Raw genomic sequence first — 25,241 nt, 5'->3', positions numbered from 1 at the left:
ACTTGGACAATATTTCCAGAAAAAAAATTCCTGTAAACAGAAAAGCGAGAATTAAAAAAGCCACTGGAATGCTAATAGTGACCACAACAGAAGTGCTCGCAGAAAGTAGTAAGGATCCGTGTCAAAGTTGTGAAATAATTTCAATTCCAGACATCCAAGCACACAGCGGCTCTATCACAATGCCAGCGTAAGCCTTTGTTATGCCATATAACTCCATGGCCATTCATGTTCGCCCTCGATCATAACATAATATTGGTTAGAATTTGTCTGGCAGAATATTATTTCATATCCCATCAACCCCCCCCCCCCCCCCCCCCCCCGGTCGAGCTCACCGTCGTTGTCAAGGATCGATGGACTGGATCCGTCTGTTACGCTCGCCCGTACTGGCTCGCCTTCACCAGTCTAACCAATCAGGCGCACCGTTACAAAACGCGTCGTGGCTGACTGTGTCACAAAATGGCGTCGAAAACTGTGGCGAAAGGCCAGCGATACATCGGCGAAACGAAACAACAGCTAAGAGATGGTTCGTAAATCTAATCGGTTGTATACAATGTGTTTTTTTAATCATGACATCATGATTGATAAGTTCCCTTCGTCGATTTTGTGAAGATTTAATGGATCTCCATGGATTTGGGGTTGGAAATAAATCCAAACCTCAGTCAGAATGTTCCCATTCACTCTACATGCTTTACACACGATGAGTTGTCTTGTTTATTATTCGTAAACAAATTCTTAAATCTGGACTGAGAAATATTGAATAAAAATATTTAAAAAAACGGTAAGAATATTGCAACCTGACGCTGCTTTTTTCTTCATATATCATCTCAATGAAGGTCAGTCATCGCAAAAATGATGATAAGACTGAGTAGACATGAATCTGGGACTCATTTCCATTTTCAATTTTGTTAGAAATAGGCCTAGGCCCCCTACTTTACTTAAAAAAAATTCTTGACTCTCCATAGACTGCTGACTCTCCGTACACAACTGCTGAAGAGGCGTTAGGTTGTAATATTCTTTCAAAAAAAAACAGTTGAACATGCTTATTTTATAAATATTTTAGCAAGATTAGGACACCTGACCTTTTTTTAAATTTTACTTTTAAGTTTTAGGCCCTATGCCTACTTGTTCCTTTCAAAAACTTTTACAAATGACTGTCATTGTCATGTTGATTGTGTCAAAACTCAAATTTCCTCAATGAATTTTCGGTAGGGCCTATTTATTTGTCTTTTGTTATTTAGATTAACTAATTTTATTTTATAAAATGCAACTTTCTAACCTGTTTTAGCGTTTTACAATGCTAATAATAGTCATGTTTTTGTTAGTCATACTCATCATAGAGACATTAGAGTCACTGGTAAAGAAGTTCAATGCCATCACTATAAAAACCCTGCCATCTTTCAACAATTTTTAGTGAATTTAACGGTTGTATAGGCCTGGATGAAGATTGTGCAGAGGTGGGGAACCTTTTCCCAAGTTGACCTAGCTTATTTTGGTGCGATCAGTTATGTTGTGCTTGAATATATAACATTTGACATTGAAAATAAATTCGTGATTATCGCAATTTTATCAATTATCAATACACTTCACAAATTCTGATGTTTGCATTTTCACAGGCTATGGGATCTATAAATATTCCAACAGCTTCTTCCGTTATGAAGGTGATTGGAAGGAGGGAAAGAAACATGGTAAGTGAAAAATAAAAAAAATTCAGGTTTCTGTAATTGAGCTAGGACACCAATTCCAAGCTCTGCTTAAAAAATGCAACAGCAGATTTTGATTGTGAATGTGGAAATTCGTCACCGGTTTCACGAAGGGGCGGGCATGTCAAAATTGACAATTTTTTCAATTTCGAGTTTTTTCACTATTTTACTTTAAAACATGGTACTCAAGCATTCTGACATGTTTCCGTAAGCAAAACATCATTAATTCCTGAATAACATTAATGACGCCAGGGGCAGGCATCTCTATAAATGCATTTTGCGATTTCACGAAGAGACGCGAACATGCCTGCCCCTTGTACACGCACAAAACGTATTGCACGGAGAGGCGTAAAAGTAGGTCAACAGGAGATTTTCGATTTCACGAAGCGACGGGCATCTTTGTTACATTCTCAGCTGCGCGCGCGTAATCGAACACGCGCGCCCTTCCCTATGGAAAAGCACATTAAACAAGAAGGGCGTAAATGTGAAACGGAGAGATTTTCGATTTCACGAAGGGACGGGCATCTTTACTAATTAATTTTGGCTTATTAGCCACTTTATTAATTATAATTAATGGGTTCAAATTAAAGTTTACCTATCAAAGAATAACGTCATGGTTTTCTTATTGCATAAAGTTGTTGCAAAGTAGTAGTTTTTGCAGTTTTAAAAACGGAGAAACTTCTCTTGCGATTATCTCGAAAACAGTTTTTCTTCAAAATCCACATGCCCGTCCCCTCGTGAAACCAGAGACAAATTGTAGGAACAAATTCAAAAAGACACTGTGAAAACTCCATTAGAATGGCAACACGGTGCAGAAAAGCCAAGTTGAATTGGACGCGAGTTTTTCAAGAATTTCTGGATCATGGATGACTAAAAGGTAGAATAGATCATTTGCAGCTATCCATATAGTAACTGACCAAAATATTGTTGAGAAGCTCACTTGGTTTAAAGATAGTAATGGCACTAAACGCCCTGTGAAATTATTCCTTCTGGCATGCTGTCATTTTGAAGAAAACAATAAAAGAAGGTCATTTCCAAAGATGAGTCAAGTGACACATTTTTTGGAAATTTCTGTTAGTAGTTGGTTTGTAATTGGGCAAATCCGTGAATGGGTGCCTGCGACGACACGACACACACATGTGCGTGGTTGTTATTATTGGTCAGTTCAGTGCGTGACATCGCGTAGCTGCAATCGACTGAATGAGAACATGTCCCAGATGCTGATTTCGGGCGGAATTCAAAACATGACTCCGCAGCTTTTGAATTGAAGTCAAGATCCTAGAGTATAATTTTCCTGGAATATACAGCATTCACAGAACCAAAAGTTCATCAGGTTAGTTGTTAAGCACCCGTCTTTGGATTTTGAACACTTTTGTTGCTTCAAACGAAACAAATGACATATGATCTTCTCTACCTTTAAAGGGAATATACATCATTTGCTTTTGCTGTAATTTTCAGAAATGGATGGAGTTGGGGGGTTGGAAATATATAGCAAATATAGTTACACTGACTTTTTGAGGTTTTGGGTTCGAAAATGCTATAAAAACCAAGAAAAACAATAATTTTCCTGTAGTCTGGTTCCCTGACTCCATATGAGAAGAAACAGAGCAGTTTACATACATTGGGGAATTGTAAGGTCAGGGAACCAGTCTAGCTGGCTTGTACCCGTTCATAGGTGTGTAATGGATTGCAAACAAGTGCGAAGGTCAATTGGGGCCAGTATTTGAAAAAAAAGCCAGTTTTTTTCCAACGCTGGTCGGCCGACCAGCGTTGGAAATTGATACAAAAATACCACTTTTCTTGAAAATGACAGTATACCAGGTGCCATGATTTAACAGGATGCTTTACACTGTCATTCACTAACAGTGCAGCAAGGTATTTCAAAATGATTTGGTAGTTTTATTTTTTGATGTTTGCAAATGTTGTATTTTCCCTTTAATTGAACGTACAGGGCATGGCAAGCTTGTCATGGCGGACGGTAGCTACTACGAAGGGGAGTTTATCCACGGGGAGATAGAAGGTCATGGCTTCAGGAAGTGGTCATCAGGGGTCACTTACTCCGGCCAGTTCTTGGACGGGGAGATGAACGGCCATGGTGTGATGACGTATGCTGACAACAGTGTGTATGAGGGAGAGTTTCTCGGCAACAAACGAGAAGGTAAAACTCAAACTTAGCGTATGGAGTGTTTGCGCGGGAACTATAGGTGGCGCTGTTTTGCCTTATCGTATGAGCCGAAGGACACATCACATTTGTGCTCTTGTTTACATATATGGCTGCCGGGGGTCCCAGGAACACTGAGCAACAATAGAAACAGTGGGACCCACACGTTCGTCCAAAAAAGTTTTCAGTGCACCTCTAGTGAAATGTTGTCAAGTTTGAACAAGGGTAGGGAAGTAAAGGATCGCAAGAAAGTTACCACATTTTCCGTAAAGAAGTATGTGTGAATGGTGCATAGTGGGCAAAGCCACATTTTAGACAGATTTTTACTTCGCTACCCCAACCAAGGATGGTCAGGTGAAAAAAAAACATCTTGGGAAATACAATGTAAGCAACCTCTATTAGTTCAAAAAAAGTCTTCGGTTTCTGGTATTCTGGTATGGAGCTTGCCCCAAAAATGGTGCAGCGAGGCCAGCGACGCGGCTTTTTTAGTTTTTTTGTTTTTTACTCTTTTTTTCTTCAAATGTCAGCTGATGTCTGCAAATGGTGCCACACTAAATTTAGTGCAAAATATATGGGTGCCCAGAGAGGCCACATAAAGCCTTACTCGATCGTAACCCCATCTAAAAACACATTATAATTGTGAAGCAGCAGGATTCCAGTCAAACCAGTGAGTTTGGCGGTTTTGAGACATCATCTTACATTGAAAAAAAAACTTTTTAATTTTGCCGACGTGCATGGCTACGGCGACGCGCACAGACCAGAAACTGGAGAATTTTTGGGGGCCTTATAGGGAGAGCAATGATAATTAAATAATGTATTTTGATATTTTTTTTGCAGGTCATGGCATTTTTAAACAATCTGATGGAGCAATCTATGAAGGTTCCTTCCACAATGATAAGAAACACGGTGAAGGCTCACAGCAGTATCTGTAAGTCATTCGCAGTGCTTTCAGTTGCTTAAAACTTTCATACATTCAGTGCACCCCACTTGACCCTGTAGCTCCGCCCCTACTTCTGTCTCAGCTCAGATGTCATATACCAATGTCAAAACTATGGCCAATTCTTCAGTATGGCATCAACTATGACTCTAGAATCAATTATTTAACCATAATAATTCATCCAAATTAAGATACTATACACTTAGGGCAATAGGCTTCAAATTAAATGAGTTTATGTTCCTGAAGTAAGAAAAATAGACTTATATTTTAAAGAATATTATTTGTTGGTTGTATGACTTTACATCCACTTGTTGAAGTGAAGGTTTAAGTCTTTGTTGATAATTTTGATTTTTTTGAAGTGCTTTCATTGATATATGAGTTGTATTACTTGGTTTGTGACAAAAATGTAAGGTGTGTGAATATTTTACTCCAAAGGTCTGTGATCGATATATCTTCCATCATTTTTGCAATTTGCTTTTCTATATCCACCCATTTTTTACAGGAATGGTGATGTGTACATCGGTGACTGGATCAAAGGCTGCAGACAAGGTAGCGGGGAACTCCGATGCGCAGACGGCACGCTTTATGATGTAAGATGCTTCCAAAGGATTTCGCAGATTATTATCCCCATAAACGGACCTAACAGCCGTTCCTGGAACCCCACCAACTCCAAAGTGAACAAGCACAAGCAAAAAAACGCAGCTTTAAGTTTTTGATATTCCATTTTCCCCACATATTTTTGTATCCAATGTATAGACTAATTCAGCGAACAGAATAAGAAGACACTTTTTTAAGGTGGAACCAGGCTCTCACTTAGGTAGTATGCACATGCTCCGGGCTCCGACGACCAATAGGGTTATCAAGATGCACACGTGCCTAGTCTTTTGTAAAGAAAGCATGCAGCATGCTTACAGACAGATTCCACCTCAAAATAGCTTCTTATTTAGTTCACCGAATTAGTCTGTAGAGTATAGACTACCGCTAGATGAGTAACTCGATTACTTGAGTAATTCGGGCGATTCACAATGCAGTGCGCCACCAAGAGTTTGCCACGGAGAGTTCGTTTTTCAAGGTCACGGTCGACAAAACATGGCCCATTTGAATGAGTGTCAGTAGAAAACTTGAGCTAATTATTATAGATTGGGGCAAAGCGATCTGCCGCCTTACAAAAAACTCCATGTTGATAAAACGAAAAGAAAAGGGCAAACAGATACTCGAATCATACGCTCCCACATCATCTCCCACAATGCACTGGGAAAAATGAACTCTCTGTGGCAAACTCTTGGTGGCGCACTGCATCGTGAATCGCCCGAATTGTGTGTAGTTTATGCTACTCGTTTTACTCATGGTTTTTTCATCTTTTTGAGTACTCGTCCTTGCGCGAGTAGAAGCAGGTACTCGCTAGTAGCAATTTACCCCTGCAAACACTGAACCACTCCCTTAACCTCTCTCTCCCCCTAGGATTCCATTTGTCTTGAATAAAAAAAAATCAAGTACATGTAAATGACCCAAAACTTTAGCATGTGCCGAGCACACTCACTTCGTCTCTGTAAAAGAACATGTGATGCTCCACAAAGAGGCCCCATTCACATTTGTTTGTTTACTGTTTATGTTAACAGGGTCAGTGGCGTAACGACCTGTACAACGGAGAAGGCACCATGATTCACAGCTCTGGCATGACGTACGAAGGCATGTGGATCAACGGTAGACCGGCAGGTAACCACGGCAACATGCTTCATTCTTGTCAGAAATTCGTTCATTCCTTCATTGTCGTCAGAAATTCAACAAATTATAGGTGGCATGGGTGGCTTGTGCGTAAAGCGCTCGCCTCTCACCAAGGTGACCACGGTTCGAATCCTGGCCGCAGATCGCATGTGAGTAGAGTTGTGCGTTGGTTCTCTCCTGTGCCACGAGGGTTTTTCTCCGGGCCCTCCGGTTTTCCTCCCTCCGGAAAAATCAAACACTTTCGATCTCAGGCTGTGCTCCGTGGTCATATATGGGTCGATGTGGCCGGCAGCCATAGGTGCCTTTACGTGCCAGCGGCCCGACCACGTTGCAGCCGCGTCCTTCGCAATTCAGCATACCAGCTGCGAGTAAGGATGATTAGCCTCCCAAATTATTATTATTATTATTATTATATTGTTCCTGAGGAAATGTTAATCACTGCACACCAGTCAAGACAGGTTGGCCTACTGTGCTACCCCAAACCATGTGATCTGGGTCCTTTCCTCGCTTTGCACCACTGTGACCAGGGTTCAAGTCCTGGCTGGGCCAATATGGGGATTCTGTGGGTTTTCCCTAGAATATCATTCTGGGGATTTCCTCCCACCACTAAAACTGTATTTTCCTTCAACATTTTCTACCAAGGGACCCTACCGGAAATAAGCCGAAAGACCTTTGTGGGTTATCCTGGCCAATTGACCTATCGTCATTTGTGAGTTAGCCACGCCCCTTAGACAACCCTATGAAGTTTTTGTACACTAAGTTTTGTTTGTGTCAGATTTTGTGCGTTTTGCGTCCATTTGTATCTCATGCAATTGGACAATATTTTACAAGCTGCGTTGACACGATTCTACCTCGATAGGTCAGTTGTTGTATAATCATACAGTGTTAATTAAAAATAAACGATAGTTGAGTGAGTAATAAGCAAGATGATTTCAGTTGCTATGGTGACCTAAGATTTGTAAGCTTTTTCCCTAATCCAAATCCTTGAAAAGTAAGAGTAAAATTATCTCAACTTCCCTCTTTCCTTTTTTTTTTAATAGTGGAGGCAGCGAAAATTTCCATTATTAACGACCCAGAGCTGGATATGTACCAAGGCACGTCGTTTAGCATCGAGGTGGAGGTGCGTTCAGAGAGCGGCGAGTTGGTCTCTCCGGAGAATGGACGCTCGCTACAGATCACCGCAGGGTTCAGGCACTACATGCCCAGCCAGACATCACCGCTGTTTGATCTCATCGAAGATATGGAAGAGAAGCCATCACCTACTCCGTAGTAAGTACAAAATAATCCAGTGTTTACTGTTTGGCTCATAATGCTTAAACGTAGGAGCGAAAGAAAACGTACTATAATTTGCCATGGGCTCTGTGCGCCAACGAAAGAGGGCACCCTTTTACCTAGCAACAACGTCCCATGGGCGGAACATTTAGCTGGTAGACGCGCACCGTTCCTTGTGTGTGACGCACGTACACCGAGGGACTTGTACTATGTACACGCAGTGGTATGGCTGCGCGTCGCGGCAAAATTGCAGTCAGGCAAGATGGCGTCGGTCTGTCACCCCCAACTGTTCTTTCTTTGTCGGTGAGGGGGTACTTGTGAATGGAGCGGATACTGGTGTATTGTGTTATTGTATACAAATAATGAATGTTTGTGAATGCAGTGTTGAGAATAATTTCATGAGGTGACAAATGAATGTTCCATTCCACGAGGCGAAGCTGAGTGAAATGGAACATCCATCTGTCACCGAAGGAAATTATTCATCCAATTTATGTATTTTAAAAACTGTTCTCGACAAGTTCAGAACTACCATATTCAAATTCGTCTAATTGTTTGGCAGCAAATCTTAATTGCTTCTTTGTGTTAGCAGCGTCAGCATTTACATAGAGTTCCGATATTTTTTCGGAGAACAAACAGAGATTCTCGCGTACGGTATTGTCCGCCAATTTGAAATTCTGTGAATCGGATTGGTAAACAGCACCCCCACTGGCAGTAATGAAAACTGTGCAATGGAAGTTCTATTCACCGTACAATAAACTTCTATTTTTTGTGGTACAGCCGCGCTGTGTGTTGGGACGAATTATTCAACGACATTTAATCAACGATCCACAAATCAGATGACGGAAATTTAGTCAGGTGTTGTATAATACAGTGAAACGCCGCTATAACGAACACAATTGGGTCCACAGAAAGTTATCGCTATAGTGGTTGTTCATTATAGTGATTGTGCATTATAATAGAATTCACTATTTCGGTAGCCCGTGGGGAAGTTCGTTATAACCAAATGTTCGTTATAGCGGTGTTTCACTGTACTGGATATTAGGTTGGAACAATACTGACAACACAATGGGATTCAAACCTAGGCCCCCTGGGTCACTATACATTTTGTGTACATGTGCTCTACCACCGATGTTGCTAGTCTCAAAAACCAAAATATTAAAGCATTACATTTGTTGTGCTTAATAACCGCATGAAATTGATTCCTCTGTCTCAAATTTGAATTCCCTCACGTGCAGCGGCTATGATGTGGTAGCCTACCCTCTGACTGAGTACAGTTACATTGAGGAGAAGTATTGTCTAGACGGCTACATACCCAAGCCCTCCACGGCACTGACGGAAGCCACGACGGTAGAAGCATCCATCCCTGAAGAGCCAGCACATGTTCCACAGATAGAAGGTACGAGGCTTTGAGGTATGAGGCCCGTTTCGCAGGGCAGGCAGCTTTGACGCTTGTCGCCGAGTTTGCTGCGTGCGGGATCAACTGTGATCATGAACAACTTGTGAACACATGCAACATAACACCCTTTGCGCTTTATTGTAAAGCGGTGATACGGGCTCCGTGCGCAAACAAGAGAGGGCGCTTTTTAGAGCTCAGTGGACGGGACTTACTGCGTGCACGTTCTGGTTAGCGCGTGTATAGGGCCGAAGTACGCACAATTCATTTTATTTTGAATGTGCACAAAGCGTCTTCGCGTGAGCGTCAGGCGTCGGCAATGCATTGGAATGTCACTCCAAGGTCTCCCCAACTCTCCCTTTCTTACCGTTGAGGGGGTACTTGTGCACGAAGCCCATAGTCGTGAGATGTAATGATGCACCATTTGGTTTTCTGGTGACTCTCTAAATTCCAGTTTAGTGGGTACAAAGGGACATCATCCCCATCTGGCTTCTAATGAGACAAGACATGTAGGGGTAAAGAAAGTTCGGACATCATGATGTCCGAGGTTTTCAGATATATGCCAAACTTACAATATATCATAGGGGAAAATTTGAAATCAGTTGTCAACATTGTATGGTTGTCAAACAATATATATCATGTTGCACGTTGACAAATTGCCTTTGGACAACCACTTCAGTAGCAAATTTACACTTTGGCACAATTTGCACATATTTTTTTTTTGATAATCCTTGTAGTTATCCACCCGGGCAGTGAAGCTCCAGAAGAGACTACAAAACCTGAACCAAGCAAAACAGACGAGGGCGCTGTGACAGACGTAACCAGCACCGAGCCCTCGCCCCTGGCTGGCAGCGAGCAAACAGAATCAGCACCTGGTAAGGAAGTCTAGCATTTCACGAACTGTGGTCATGTCCAAATTACTTGGTATACAGCTTGCAAGTACACATGCTTTATGGGAATGGATAAATCCACTCTAAATCTACAATCCTAACATTTGAAATTCTATTGATTGATTACAACGTGTAACGTTTACTTTTGTTTACTGAGATTTTCTCTATTTTACCCCTCTCCTGATGCGTCGACATAGCCACCGCAGCCGAAGGCTCCGTAGCAACCGACCAGCAGCTACCAGGCACGGCCGATCTGGCAGAGGAGTCATCACCCATCCCTCCCGCAATCAATGACCAAAAAACAGAGAGTGGACGCACCAGTTTCAAGGTAGGATAGTCTCTTTGACTTTAAATAAAAGTAATAGTACTAGCAAGTGTGAGCGCATATCGGTATCTTTACTAACCTGGATATCTTTACTAATCTGGTTTACTTAGTACTTAAGGTCAGCCCACAAGTGCAGCACTTCATGTACTAACTAGCACTTTTGTCAACCTGTAGGACCTCATCTTAATAGAAGTACTTTAGTCCAGGGCCAAGTAATATTCATCTACTTACTAACTTTTCTTTAACCTGTCCGAGTTTCAACTATCTTAAACAGACACTCATTGAACCTAGTTGAATTGATAAGTACTTTAGGTCAGCCCAAAGTACTCCACTTCATGTACTAACTTGCACTTTAGTCACCCTGTAAGAAGATGAGTCTGTCCTGGTTTATTCACTTATTCACTCACAAATCCTTGTCATAAAACAGGGTTTCTTACCTGGTTTAAGAAGGTACTTTAGCTGAGGGCCAACTTATGCACTTCAAGTACTAACTTGCGCTTTAGTCAACCTGTAAGAAGATGAGTCTGTCCTGTTTAATTCACTTATTCACTCACAAACCTTCATCATAAAACAGGGTATCTAACCAGGTTTAAGAAGGTACCTTAGCTTAGGGCCAAACCATTCACTTCATGTACTAACTAGCACTTTTGTCAATCTGTAAGATCAGTCTATCCTGGTGTCTCCCCTTCACTTACAAACCCTCATCATAAAACAGGGTATCTAACCAGGTTTAAGAAGGTACTTTAGCTCAGGGCCTAATCTTTCAATTCATGTACTAACTAGCACTTTTGTCAGTCTGTGAGATCAGTCCTGATATCTCCCCTTCACTTACAAACCCTCATCATGAAACAGGGTTTCAAACCAGGTTCAAGAAGGTACTTTAGCTCAGGGCCAAATCTTTCACTTCAAGTACTAACTAGCACTTTTGTCAACCTGTAGGACCTCATTCTCCCCGGCGTCTCCCCATCTTACTTTCCCTACGCCATTTCCCCGCTGAAGGAGGACTCTGACCTGAGCCTATCGGCCGAGCAAAGGTCCCGGAGCGGAACAAAAACCAAACTCAAAACCAGTACTGGCAAGGGAAATAAACGAGTGGAAGGTTTGAGTACAGCTGACCCTGGTTGATGGTTTATAGAATCAAAACCCGGTTTAACTCACTAATAACCGGGTCTTGACGCAGTTAGAAAGGACTTGACTTTATGGTGTTGCTGAAACTTTCAGAGGGCCCAATTTTATAGCGCTGCTTAACAGCCGAGTTTGTGCTAACAGAGCGTCCGTCTATTTCATGGAGACCGTAAGCAGTAAGCACAGCAAAAGCATGCTTAACCCCGGAGGAAAAACTTGCTTAAATCAGTGACGTAACAATAGAAATCCTCATGCACGCGTAACTGTTAGCACATCAATGCCAAGAAATAGTGTTTAAGCAGCAACATGATTTTCTGCTATACAGTGGAACGTCGCTACACCGAACACCGCTATATACCAAACATTCGGCAATACCGAACATCATGCTTGGCTCCCAACTTTTGTGTATAAAACGTACCGGTACCGAACATTGCTGTTGAAAAAATGTCAACAGAAGAGCGACAAGTGGCTATTATTTCCCCAAGGAATAGGAAGGGAAAGCCACCCATTGCTGTAGGTACAGGAGCTCAAAAACTGTGTAAACATAATTCAATAATCGGCACGTGTTCAAAAATCAGATTTCAGTAAATACCAGGGCGTGCAGGGTGAAGTTCTCAGAAGGGCGTTTTTTATTGAAAAGTAAGTACCGGAGCACCAGCAGCTTCAAATAGCTATACCGAACGATCGCTATTACAAACAATTTCTGTGGATCCCGCAATGTTCATTATAGCGGTGTTCCACTATAGTAAGCACAACTTTTCTGGTAACTTAATAAGCTATGAAATTGGGCCCGGGTTTTGTTAATGTATTTACTAATCAAATTTAGCACTCTGAAGGTTTGGTCATGCGCAGTGCAGTTTCTTGTTAACTACTAAAAGTGACTTTCAAACCAAGTTAAAAACCAAATGGATAATTACAGAAAAACAAAACATTGCACAAAAAACAATCCATCATAAAATTGGGTCCTTGTTGTTTTACAAAACGTTTAGCAGTTGCAGTTGCGTTTGAAAAGCAGGTTTGAGCTTAATTGTGCTGTAGCTGCAAGTGTGTCGTGTTCTGCTGGAGCAAATTTAACATTTTGCAGGTTTGAAGCACCGAAGTTCTGTTTGTTGCACTAGCACTAGCAATAACACACATTTCACTAACACACAAGTCATTCTAGGGTTGGAACCAGAGAAGTAAAAGGGAGATGTACTCACTATTTTTCCCCACAGCTGTAGAATATTAAATTTATCAGGCTTTTGTCACTTGTTTTCCTTTAAACCATTTTTCGCAAAAGGCCACATTTTCTTAGCCAACTTCTGATATTCGCAAGAGTCATTTCAACAGTATTTGTCTGATATCTCTTGCCGAAATGTCATGTTTCAAGACTCTGGGGTGTGCACTGGAGCGTAGATTGTACAACAATAGGCCGTGCACAACGGCCAATTCAAGATCAACACACGGTCTGCCTCCACAGACTTCACAGACTTTGTGTGTGTGTGTACAAAAGGAACGCGGGTTTAGCGTGATTAGACGTCGAGGCAATCTTGACGTCTTAACCCATCAGCCGTGCCTGTTTATAAAAATAATCAGTATGTGTTATCACGTCCTCCGACGCGAACAGGTTAAAAGAGGTCTCCCATATTTCACAAGTCTGGATCCACCTCTGGAAATTAATGCGTCGCATTCTAAATCTTGTTCATATGTTTGATGCCCTTGTGTGTTTTTATCAACAGCGTTTTCGCATTGTTTGTAGCACCTGGCAAACACCCTAACATCTTTCAACTGACAGCTAAAAATTCTGCCATTTTTGTTCATTTTTACTTCGTTTGACCCGGTTTCATTGCAGGCTGTTCGTCTAGAAGAAATGTTGAAGGTTTCGATGTTACTGTTGAATTGTTTGCTTTGTTTCTCATGGAATTGTTTTCACTTTTGAGTCATTTGACAATGTTTACAGGTTTTTGTGGTTAGAATTTCATGGGTAAGTGGTGTTTAAGCTGGGGTGGGGATCTGTTGGAGGCATAGCGGTGAACAACTCAAAAATTTGGCCTGCCCAATGACATGAAGCTCATAACCAGAAATGTTGCGTAAAATTCATTTAAACAAAAATCAGCTGAAAACGAGGCTCAGGCAATGTACATAGCATGAGATTTTGGCACTCGGTATTGAGTATTCAGTAAGCCAATATTTTCCAGTTCTTTGAAATATCTCTGGCTGTGAGTGGGAATATACCTGGAAAAATATTCCTACTCACAGTATGCCATGTTTCAAAAGGAGCACGTTGAACACGTTTTGATTTTGAGATAATCCCCTCCCTAATTCGCTACTTACTCATATTTTTGAATGCTGAAACTCACAAGCATGTTTTTGTTGAACCTGATGGACCCTTGCATGTGTTGGGCCTAACACGTGAGCTGTGCAAGGCAGAAGTTCTTTTCATTTTAAAATACTCCGAACCTTGGCTAGAAATCGATAAAATTATCAGCACGGAACTACTCAGCCCAGATAATGCCCCGCCTGGACTCCACCCATCCCCACCCTGGCTGCGAACCAAACTGACCACCAAATACCTCATGTTTGTTCTCCATTAATTATCGCAAATTGCTATCCGACTTCCCTCCCTGTCCCATCATTCCTGTCTCACTCCACACCCAACCCACCCCGGCCACGCCCTTCCGCACCCCCTTGTACACCCCTTGTACCCCTGATAGGGCTTGGTGCTGCCTGGGGCACCCATCGGCTATCGCCCGTTCAATGTGCTCGATATCATGTTGGAGGAAGAAGCACGCACCAAGACTCGCAATTCCAAAACGGCGGGGCTAGCCCAGCAATTGCGACTGGGCGCTAAGCTTGGGAAGACAGTAGGTAATGTACAGAAAAAGAAGAATTGTATACCTTCAAAAAAAATCCTTCAAAAACCAGGCTTCTTTTGATTCAGATTCTCAGATATCTCAGAATCCTGTTAAATTGTCAGAAAAACTCACGATAGCAAATACTTGAATACAGGAAATGATAGTCTCATCATACCAGATAAACAAATTCATTGAGAAATTTGATCAAACCAAGACATGAACCCAAGACCAGTGAATTAGTAGCCAGGACCGGCGGATTGGTAGTCTTAGTCTAAATAAACATCAGCCGATTGTTTTGACTGCAGCCAAATGATTAATTTAACAATCAAGACAGAGTGTTTGAGTGAATTAAACTAACTACAGCGTGTGTCAATAAAAACGTAGCAGTCAATCCATGAATATTATAAATACTAGCACTCACTTTTTGCAAAGCTTATCTACATGTATAGAGTCTAAAGGTGTAGTAAATACTCTACACAATGGTCTTTATCCCATCTCATTTGGACACCCCAGTCCAGGGATGCAGCTTATTAAATAAAAGGACTTGAATTCCAAGTTTGGCCACTTTTCAGGTTTTATCTGGTATCTAATGAAAGGCATTCACATACCAAAAAGGCGTGTGAATGCCAATATCAGAGAATCTGAAAAGTGGCCCAAGCAGATTTTGACAGTCTTTACAAGCTTTGCCGTAACTTTCAAGCAAAAGGTCCAAATCACACGGAACAAAAATCCTGTCAATGGTAAAGAAACAGTCTATCATCTCATAGTAATTATATTTTTTCCAAAATGTATCCCCGAAATAAAATGTTGCTTGACTACTGCACATTTTTTTTGAGACGCGCTGTAGTTACCACATTTTTGCAACGACACAAAAGACTCATGATGTAGCAACAGACTTTCACTGTGTTTCTAAAACAGCGTCTGAATTTCAAACGGTTCTTTTATCGAGATATCTCCTGTGAATTTGGATCAATACTTCCTGACTACTGAATTTTGCTTCCTTTACTTGTCAGTTTTCTTGATAATTTAAAACTTGAACTTTTTATCAATTGGTTTGCTGTACTTAACTACTGCTGCACATGACCATCAGTGGGTCATAGTGACCTCCAACCTCCCTGGTCACGGGCAAGAGTTGCTGTGATATGATATAAATTACGATATCATAGAATATAATGATGTCTCTATCAATGTAAAACTACGGTTGCTCCACCAGTTTTCCAAAATTCTCACAGTTTTTACTCACTTTGATTATCTTTAGTTTTTAATATAAGGAACATGCACATTTGCTGTGTTCCTCTCATTTCTCCTCGATTTGAATGTAAATTTATAGCCACCAGTCTCCATCCTGATTCCACGATGACCTCAACACCACAATCGTTACTGTCCGGTACAAATTCCTGTAATGACAAATTTGCTTGCTCGCCTGCCAAATGAAAAAAAAAAAAATCACCCATCAAATTTAAGTTAATGAAAGCGCTTCTGTATTTAATTCTAAGTCATAATTGCTGCATGTAAAAACACACACAGAAATTGCAAGCTCATTTGCATAGAATGTCAAATTTTGCATTTGAAATGATGAAAATCTTGTCCAATTCCTTTTGATTCACTTGCATCTTTTCATGCTTTGAATTAAACTGTTCCCCTTAATTTATTCACAAATGTGACTTCTCAGTGCTCAATATACATGTGGTGCGAAATTAAAATCCATTCCTGAAAATTTCCAACTCCGAGCAAAAAATTCTGCTCAAATTAATATTTGTAATAATCTTACCCTAGTAACATAACTGAGTCTCGTGCTCAGAATAGACATAAATACCATGTATTTCCAATGCTCCCCCTAAAGAAAAGACCCCCCCCCCCTCTAAAAAAGAAGAAGATAAATTCCAATTATAACAAGAATTTAAAATGAAGAGTGATAATTAAGCACGGGTCAGCTAACAAGGTTAATTTTGTTTCCCTGTGTGGTTCATTTGGGGGGAAAGGGTTAATTTTAAATAGTGGTGGGAGAAATCATAGATTCCAAAATTCGGTTCTCCCATTTTGTTCAAACCAAAGAACGGTTATCAGATTTCACGGGAAGTTCCCATCCAGCTCACAGTCACGCCAACAAAATGTGACGAGTGAGGTGCCACATGAAATGCCCTCCCAATGACTGGGTCTAGTTTGCAGGATTCAATGACCACTGGGCCTTTACAAAAACACAGCTGTAATGTTGAAAAAAATGGATGGGAACTCTCTTATAAGTCAAATGGGCAGGCTACTCATACACCAAGAAGACCCCTAGCAAGTGAATGCAGTTACAGTCAGAGACCACGGAGCAAATTGGGGGATGTTTTAGTTGTTTTCTTTTGCCTGTGTCACAAAAACTAGGAAACTTTATGGTTTTTAAGGTTGGTTTCGAATATCCACTTTCCAAAATCAAAACTGAAAAATGGAATTCAAAGCTATTTTTTTTTACAAAATCCAGATTTAAATCCCACCGCTAGTTTTAAAAAGGACTTTGAAACTTACTGCAAGTAACTGAGAGGTTGAATGAGAAGTCACGTAATTTTGTCCACACTAGTTCCCTTGTTCTGTACTTTCTCGTAGTCAAAAGCTTTTAGTTTGCATTTTGTGTTTCTAGCTTCTTGCTGTGCTGTATGTATCGATGTAGTTGCACCTGATGTGTCAGCATGATTGTGTCCACTTTTAGTCAGAAGTTTTGTTGCTTGCTTGTAGAATTTCTTAACTATTTATCTGAATGAATCTAATTTTTTATTTTAAATTTTTCATGAATTGTCACTTGATTATTTTACTTTTATATCCTATTTTAATTTTGCATGCTTTCTTTAAACTGCTTCATTTCATTGCTGTCAAATACTGGTAAGAATGATTTTTTAGGCCATGATAAAAAAAAGATACATTTATCATCTTCAAGCAATTGTTACCTTTCCTTTATTTTGAGAATATATTTTTGGGAGGAAAAATTGAACTAGAATGACGATTAGACAAGACACCAGAGAAGAATTCATTCCAACTTTATTAAGTTAAAACATTACGGTCATCTAGTATCGCCGAACATTTGTACAAAGCAAACATTTAGTGCAAGAAAAAAAATGTTATTTCTAAGCTAAACTGCATTAAACTAAATTAAAATGACTACTTCATCACATGATTAACTCCATTCACAGTTTGTTTTAATTTTTTTTTTGCTGAATCTTTAAGTGAATAGTATATATTTATTAATATTAAAGTTATGTCTGTTAAATTTTGCTGAACAGGATTTTCTCACCATTTCTTAACACTAGAAAATCATTCTTGTTTCAAGAAATGTTTTCCTGTCTCATCTGTAGAAACTTTTTTCTTGAGATTGAGACGACAATATTTTTCAGCATAATTTTTTTTTATTTAAGAAAACTGTTTTTAACAATGCTTGGGGAAGTGGAGATCTTACTGTCCACTTCCAAGCACAAAAACTACTTTTATTAATACTTTCTTTCTACTTTTCTATCCCTTAATCGAAAAAACAACTAAAACAAAACAGACGATATGCCGATAGATGCCACCTTGTTGGAGAAACGAGACCCTAAAGCCTACAAGATCAAGAGAGAGAAGCTGTACGGCGACGAACGATTTGCTAGACCAGGTGAGAAAATTGTTGGCTCAAACAAGGTATTGAGGGAGGCGGGGGAAGGAAGGGGGAGCGAAGGGGACTTCACAGAGGGTGTGGCCCTCTTGCCTCTCCATCAACCCTGGTAAACACAGAAACTCCACCCTCCTAAATTTTCCGACCTCGTTTTTTTTATCCTCCTAGCTGAATACGTGATCATGGTGAATGACGTCACTGAGCCACTGTTCTTTGGCAAACGTCTCCCCACGGCCTACTGTCTGGTCAGAATACAACACCCGAAGAAGTCCAAGAAGGTCAAGACTCCATCAAAGGGATCAAAGCCAAGCTCAAGGGGATCCACACATGATTAATATGGACCAATCGTGTAGCAAGGATTGTGTCACGTGACTTGTGACATCCAATCAGGATGGGAGAAACTCTTAGGTGACTGTGTGCCAACCAATCAGAATTTGAGCTTGGTTTCATCAGGAACCATCACATGACTGATGTCATCCAATGAGAGTACTCAGGTCTAGGGGATCATCACATGACTGATACCGTCCAATCAGGATCCAGTCCAACTATATGCATGGACCTGTCACATGATCAATTAATCCTATCAAAGTGTTGCAAAAAAAAAGTTACAAGCATTTCTATTTCAAAGTTGGTGCAACATTTGAGTTTATTCCGTCCAATCACATCCTTTACTTTACCCATCATGTGACCAATATCATCCAATCAAAGATGTTGGATGTTGAGGGCTCTATAATGGAAGCATGACGAATTTTTCAAGCCAGTCAGAGTATAGCATTTAAATAATGAAAGAGACCAATTAAGAACAGGTGCCCAGTCACATGACCTAATCCGTCCAATGAAATAACATAAGAGAAAATGCCTTATTTATCAGAAGTGCCATTGCGTCAGTTGCATATTTACACTTGATGGTTGTTGTTTTGTGTTTAGTGCAATCCTCGGACGCTAATGTACATAATAATGTAGAGTATATTGTTTGATTTAGTGTATATTGGAGACATTGTACATTACATTAAGTAGGACAGAAGTGAATTATTGACAGAGGGGAAAAGGACATGCATTCTCTATGTGAATTTCATCTTGTTTTCTTAAAGTTTTAACCATTGGTGAAGTGTGATTTCCAGCGCAGGTAATGCATGACTTCAGTTTGTATTCAATCTTGAAGGTTTAAGAAAAGAGGATTGTACGTATTGTGTTTTCTGGCCTTTTCATCCAATGATACATGTACATGTGGGGCACTTTTGTAGTCTGCCTAAATTGAAGTACTTGCTATATATTTAATGTCAAGTTATTGTTTCAGTGTATATAACTAGCTAAATATCGAATGTAACATTCACTGTACATGAAACTTGCAAACCTGTGTGCCATTTTTTTTTTTCGTAGGAGAGGGGTTGCTATCTTCCTTGCTGCCAAATTGAAGTGATTCCACTAAATTGTCAATTTTAAAAATATGTTCTGTGTGATCTAAATGATGTGATCACAGAGTAGCATTCAGTACCTTGTGTGAAACAAAGTTGTATATTTGTAGAATATTACATTCCTGTATGTGTGCGCAGATTTGTATTTTTTCTAGTAGAGAATGCACTGAAAATAAATATCAATTGAAATTGTTACTTTTGGTGTACACTTAAATTGTTTTTCTTTAAAAGCTCACCTAATTTATGCGGGCTTATGTTTGGTGCTATGATTGCAGTGATTGCAATGCTAACTTGTTTTTTAAGTGTGCAGGTTTTTTTTAATGGTTTACTACATTTCAAACTCTTCCTCAAACCCCCCCCCCCCCCCCCCTGGCTCCTAGGCCCGCCCAACAACCACCCACCAGCTTGCTAGGCACAACTCACGAAAACCTTTTTCTTGGGATGGACAGTACTTTACAACAACAATATCTGAAAGCACAGTCTCAAGAAATTATCCCTTGTTTTGCTCAAAGTAAATTTGTGAAAAGGTATCTGCATCTATTTGAATGCACGTTTTTGATTCTCTTGTTTCCAACTCGTGTCATTTTACCGTTCATGTTACCGTTACTATTGAAGTGCGCCCTCTATATTTTTCGGTACACGTTGGAGTATCGCACGTCCGGTTTTCTATTTGCGTAGTGCACATGTTAAGAAATTGCCCCAAATTCTTTCGTATTTCTCCACTGTGCACGGAAAATGTCGATCAGGAAAGCTCGTAAGTTGTGTTGCATTATGTCTTGTTTAATATCACAGTGTTAATAGTTTCACGACGGACATTACTGGTGCCGGGAGTGGTGGTCAGCACTGGTCATGCTGGTCAGCCCTTTCGTAAACTTGTTGTTTCCGACAATCATGACAATGCCCGAAAATGGGTAATCCTTACTTTTAGGACCCCTTTCCTATATAAAGGTTAAAAGACTCACCAAAACAGCTGACTAAATGACACTCAAAAGTGACATTCTGATATTTATTGACACATTTGAACATTTGGCAATGACACCTCTTGAATATCAGCAGGTTTGATTTTGTAGAAAGAGGGCAGGGTTTTGATTTATGAGGGGTTAAAGACGACGATGACAAACAGAAAATAAATTTAAAAAGCAAGATGGCGAACTGCAAAAAAAGGTAGGAAAGTCACATTTTCTTTGAAAGTGTTTTCAAAATTATAACTAACATGAGTTTGTCTGAAGAAAAAAGACTTCTTTAGCCTGCAAAAGTCACTTTGGTACTGGACAGTCATCTGCAAAAGTCAGTTTTGAACAGAACTCGTACAAAATAGAGGTGTCCTAAAAGTAAGGATTACCCGAAAATGGTTGGTCATTTAATGATTCATTTAGTTAGCGCATGAGTGGGCCCATATTGGGGGGGGGGGGGGTGGCATTATTGCTTTGAAATTTATTCATAGTCTACTTGAGAATGTAATATAATTACTAAATTAGCCAAGTAAAATGTCTTTTATGATTTAAGATCAGTCAGGATAAAAATAATGACTGACATTAATTAATAATTACGTTGGTCTGGCATGTCTGGGTTTTAAATATTATTTTTTTTGCAGTGGATATTTAGCCGGATCCAGCTTTCTTTTGTTAATAAATTTATAATGTAGGCCTACTCGTATACACATCAAAGAGAGTACTTTGCTAGCAGGCAAATCATCTGGCTAAAAATCCTGTATCTTTTTGTGCCATGCAGGTTTTGCTGCATAAATTTGAGAACTCGGTGTGACCGAAACCCCGAATAGAGGAGTAAAATCAACGTCATCTTTTGAAGAATCGTCGGTTAACACTTACGTCATCCACAATGAAGGTTTCAATATGCAGGGAGTGCCTGCAATCCTTCCTCCTTATCGTGGTGTTCTCAGTCGGTGCCTACAACGCAAACGTCATCCGCAGGACGGACAAGGACAAGCAAGAAATCGAACACAACAACTCCAAGATCGGAGACCCTGCCCCGCTCGATCGTCGGGAAAGGGTACGGCTGATGAAGGAAGGACAGCAAAATCGGGACAATGGGGGAGTGATTGATTTGGCCCCGCCCAATCACAACGACGGGGTGCGGATCATGAGGGGCGGGGAGCTGAACAAAGAGTTTCAACAGGAGGTGTTCCTGGGACCCGACCACGCCGATTTTGAGAACATCCCGGAGAAGGAAGGCAAACGGAGACTGATGGAAATATTCTCCAAGTAAAGTCCTCCTTTTGATATTTTTAAAAATGCATAAAGTATGGTATCCCGTCTCCACTTTTTGTCAGTCTTGCAAATCTGTTTTAACCCTTAACCACCCCGACTCCACCGAAATCCATCCCCCATTTTGGTGGATTTTGGGGGACTTGGTCCAGAAGGCCTGGCGTGACTAAATATTGATGGAGTATGATGGACTTGGGCCTAATGGTCTGAAGCAGTGCTAGGGATATCCGATTGATTTTGCCTAGCTTCCTGTACTGCTAATTGTGATAAAAGCCATGTGTAGCAAGTCCACGAATGTCAACCAGTGCGTCAGTGGTGGATTCCATTATGTCATGTACAGTTTTATATTGGACACACAGTGATCGATGGATTTTGATGGACTTGGTCCAGTTCCTTGTAAAAGACGCTAGGGAGTTAGGGTTAGACATTCATATCTGGGACTGAGAAACATTTGTAATTTTAGTAGAAACTACATGGGAAATGATCACGTCTCCCTATCATAGATTTTGTACACGACAACAGTCTATGTTGTCTTTATGTATTTTTCATGGCACAAATGTTGTACGCTAGGTTCATTCCAAGTGCCTTTGACGGGTCAAATTTTAGTGTGGAAGGTCATTTTTTATCCAAGTATGTTTTGTGTCTTATTTTATTCTGTACATGTATATGATGAACGATTTGAATTTTTGAATAAGTTTTATTTTTTGACATCTATTTATCCATTTTCTACATTTCGTCCAATCACAGGGCAGACACCAACAAGGATGAATATTTGGACCTCGGTGAACTGACGGAATGGATCGCTATCCAGACGGAGAAACACTTCGAAGAGGCACTGGAAGCGAGCAAGAAAATCTTCCCGTTTGTCGATACGGACTCAGACGGTAAGTGCTGATCATGAACAATACGCAAATACAACAACTTTAGAAGTTCTTCAGTTGTGGCTGTATTGGGAGAGTACCATTTGCTGTTCAAGAAACTTCCTTTTCCCAATTTTTCTAGGTAAAATTCACTGGGACGAGTATCGGAAACAGTTCCTCAAGCAGCGAGGTTACGACGAAAAGACTCTAGAGGAGCTCAAGAAAGGGAAAAGTGCCTTGAAAAATGAGGATGAAGGTATGTTGAATAATGTTCCTTCCCGTTTGTGTAGATGCCTTCTGTTTTTTTACCAAGGTCACATTGAGGGTAGAAATATAAACAAAACAGAAAATTGATCGGGTTCACTTTGTATCAACATTCAGTTGCACAACTGGAGTGGAGTTATTAATCGAAACTCATTCCAGCAGTTGGCCAAATGAATCGTTTTGAGTAGGAATCGAACCTGCAACTTCCCAAGCTCTGTACCAGCATTGGCAATTCAATACTCTTTGAGCAGAAAAAATGATGAAAAAAATGGCCGTTAGACTAATTTTGTGGGATCTGACCACATGTTGTTATCTTGTGGGATTTGACAACATGTGATTGATCCTCTATTCATTATTTATCGGTTATCTGAATGACAGAGGATTACATGACATACCGGGATCGATGGAGCCGGGCAGATGAGGACGATGATGACATCTTAAACCAGGAAGAATTCCTAGCCTTCCTGCATCCTGAACACTGCAAATCAATGCTCAACTTACTCGTGGAGGAACTCCTGCATGATTTTGGTGAATATATAAACCCTAACTACCCGAGAAGTTCCTTTAAAAATTTTTTAACCCTAACCATCCCAAATCCTCCAAAATCCTTTTTGCAAATTGGAGGAATTTGAAGGATTGAGGTTACATGGCAAAAGTGCGCTGCTGATTTCGGAGTACGCACTGTGTCAAGGTCTTGGGCCGTACCTTGTGTTGTTTATGTTCAGCCTAGCATAAATTTAGTCCTTGATTATACTTGAAATCCTCCGCACTGCTCCAGGATGTCACTGCCTCTGCCTCAGCCTATTGACAGTCATAGCTGGAGGATTTTGCAGGATTCAGGCAGTGGTCACCCCTCCATGGACAATATTCAAAGAATAATGGAGGAAATTACAGGATTGAGACTACAATGTTTATGCTATTTTTCCACGAGGCCAATTGGAGGATTTTGCAGGATTGAGGCTACATCCTAGCAAAAAGGCCTAGGGAGTTAGGGTTAATAGATGACTCCCAGTTCTCGCTCAAACTTGCTTAATATTGTAGTGATGGATTTGATTCACTCTTTGTTTTCTTGAAATTCTCGTTTGCAGACTCGGACGGCGACAGCAAGCTGACGCTGGGTGAGTTTGTCTCTCTTCCCCAGTTGAGCAGCAAGGAGTTGGAGAAAGCTGGCAAGGAAGATGAGTGGGTGCGAGAACGCATCAAGGAGTTCAAGGAGAACATGGACCTAAATCGGGATGGAGTCTGCGACGCCCAGGAACTAGAAGTAAGGGGGAAATGTTTAGTATGATTAGTATTTGTATAATTGGCACTGCATAATATCTCCCTGATGCAAAATTTTGGTCGTACATGATGTTATTTTTATCTTGTAATGAAACCGGGGATACCTCGATTTTAAACATTCAAGTATAAGGCATGAATTGCAGATCACGGGATGGGAAAAAAACCTGCAAAAACCCTTTGGGGGAAAAAAACACGGGGAAAGTCCTGATCCGGTTCCAAATTGATACCATGGCAACCAAGTATACAATTAACTCCATAGATCAGCGCATTTTGAACCAGTGTGTTTTTGCCAGAATTATCACAAACTAATGGCTCTGCGTAGTTCTGATTTGAATGTACCTTCATGGGTGGCTTGTGCGTACAGCGCTCGCCTCTCACCAAGGTGACCACGGTTCGAATCCTGGCCGCGGATCATATGTGAGTAGAGTTGTGCATTGGTTCTCTCCTGTGCCACGAGGGTTTTTCTCCGGGCCCTCCGGTTTTCCTCCCTCAGAAAAAATCAAACACTTTTGATCTCAGGCTGTGCTCCGTGGACATATATGGGTCGATGTGGCCGGCAGCCATAGGCGCCTTTACCTGCCAGCGGCCCGACCACGTTGTAGTTGCGTCCTTCGCAATTCAGCATACCAGCTGTGAGTAAGGATGATTAGCCTCCCAAAATATTATTATTATTATCGAAAGCTATACAGTATGAGTGCTTGGGCTCATAATAGAATGAATGACAGTCTAGAACAAATTTTAAAGGAGCAATTTTAAATATTGTGTAAATATACTTTCATCAAACCTCATTCTCTCCTGTTACCCCTTCTTCAAGGTGTATGTGAACCCGAGGAATCGACAGCATGCTGAGGGAGAGGCCAGTCACCTTATTGGAGTCGCCGACGAGAACGAAGACAACAAGCTCTCCCCCAGGGAGGTCTTGAGCAACTACTACGTCTTCATCGGCAGTAAACTCTACAATTACGGCAGGAACGTCCATGATGAATTCTGAGGAGACTGTTCGAAAATACATTACTTTCTTAAAATTTTGTTTTAGTTACATTTTTTGGGTGCAAACAAGAAACCTCCAAGCAGTGCTGCAGTTGAGTCTGTCACAAGACAGTCACAAGTCCAGTCACAAGTCCAGTCACAAGACTGTCACAAGACTGTCACAAGACCAGTCACAAGTCCAGTCACAAGACCGTCACAAGTCCAGTCACAAGACCGTCA

General features: G+C 40.7%; 2 protein-coding genes across 4 annotated transcripts; both read left to right on the top strand.

The window, feature by feature from the left end:
• The first annotated feature begins 388 nt into the window (after positions 1-388).
• On the top strand, positions 389-19,601 carry LOC119745516 (MORN repeat-containing protein 1-like). Of its 3 annotated transcripts, none has more exons than XM_038221904.1 (13): positions 389-523; positions 1,614-1,685; positions 3,652-3,858; positions 4,699-4,789; positions 5,301-5,388; positions 6,418-6,514; positions 7,564-7,792; positions 9,031-9,191; positions 9,926-10,063; positions 10,276-10,406; positions 14,222-14,375; positions 17,901-17,987; positions 18,156-19,601. In XM_038221904.1, exons 1-13 carry the CDS (start codon positions 457-459, stop codon positions 18,320-18,322), a joined length of 1,689 nt encoding a protein of 562 aa, XP_038077832.1. In that variant the 5' UTR covers positions 389-456; the 3' UTR covers positions 18,323-19,601. The 3 variants fall into 3 exon arrangements, with proteins under 3 accessions (XP_038077832.1, XP_038077831.1, XP_038077830.1); XM_038221903.1 differs by having other exon boundaries at positions 17,886-17,987; XM_038221902.1 differs by lacking the exon at positions 14,222-14,375 and adding an exon at positions 11,343-11,502 and having other exon boundaries at positions 17,886-17,987.
• A 417-nt stretch (positions 19,602-20,018) lies between these two features.
• LOC119744469 (45 kDa calcium-binding protein-like) lies at positions 20,019-25,136 on the top strand. Its single transcript, XM_038220405.1, has 7 exons — positions 20,019-20,156; positions 21,134-21,624; positions 22,375-22,511; positions 22,630-22,743; positions 23,130-23,279; positions 23,840-24,015; positions 24,847-25,136. Exons 2-7 carry the CDS (start codon positions 21,242-21,244, stop codon positions 25,021-25,023), a joined length of 1,137 nt encoding a protein of 378 aa, XP_038076333.1. The 5' UTR covers positions 20,019-20,156; positions 21,134-21,241; the 3' UTR covers positions 25,024-25,136.
• Positions 25,137-25,241: the final 105 nt, after the last annotated feature.

The sequence above is a fragment of the Patiria miniata genome, unplaced genomic scaffold, assembly GCF_015706575.1.
Source record: "Patiria miniata isolate m_02_andy unplaced genomic scaffold, ASM1570657v1 HiC_scaffold_7, whole genome shotgun sequence".
NCBI lineage: Eukaryota > Metazoa > Echinodermata > Asteroidea > Valvatida > Asterinidae > Patiria > Patiria miniata.
The sequence above is the reverse complement of the archived record's forward strand: the minus strand, read 5'-3'. Positions and strand labels throughout refer to the sequence as shown.

Excerpts from the sequence above, each read along its gene's own strand:
- LOC119745516 (XM_038221902.1), top strand. The coding sequence starts at position 457 with ATGGCGTCGAAAACTGTGGCGAAAGGCCAGCGATACATCGGCGAAACG. Across the intron at positions 10,407-11,342 it reads GTGGACGCACCAGTTTCAAG|GACCTCATTCTCCCCGGCGT; the intron begins GTAGGATAGTCT and ends GTCAACCTGTAG. Across the intron at positions 17,988-18,155 it reads CGAACGATTTGCTAGACCAG|CTGAATACGTGATCATGGTG; the intron begins GTGAGAAAATTG and ends TTATCCTCCTAG.
- LOC119744469 (XM_038220405.1), top strand. The coding sequence starts at position 21,242 with ATGAAGGTTTCAATATGCAGGGAGTGCCTGCAATCCTTCCTCCTTATC. Across the intron at positions 22,512-22,629 it reads TGTCGATACGGACTCAGACG|GTAAAATTCACTGGGACGAG; the intron begins GTAAGTGCTGAT and ends CAATTTTTCTAG. Across the intron at positions 24,016-24,846 it reads GCGACGCCCAGGAACTAGAA|GTGTATGTGAACCCGAGGAA; the intron begins GTAAGGGGGAAA and ends CCCTTCTTCAAG.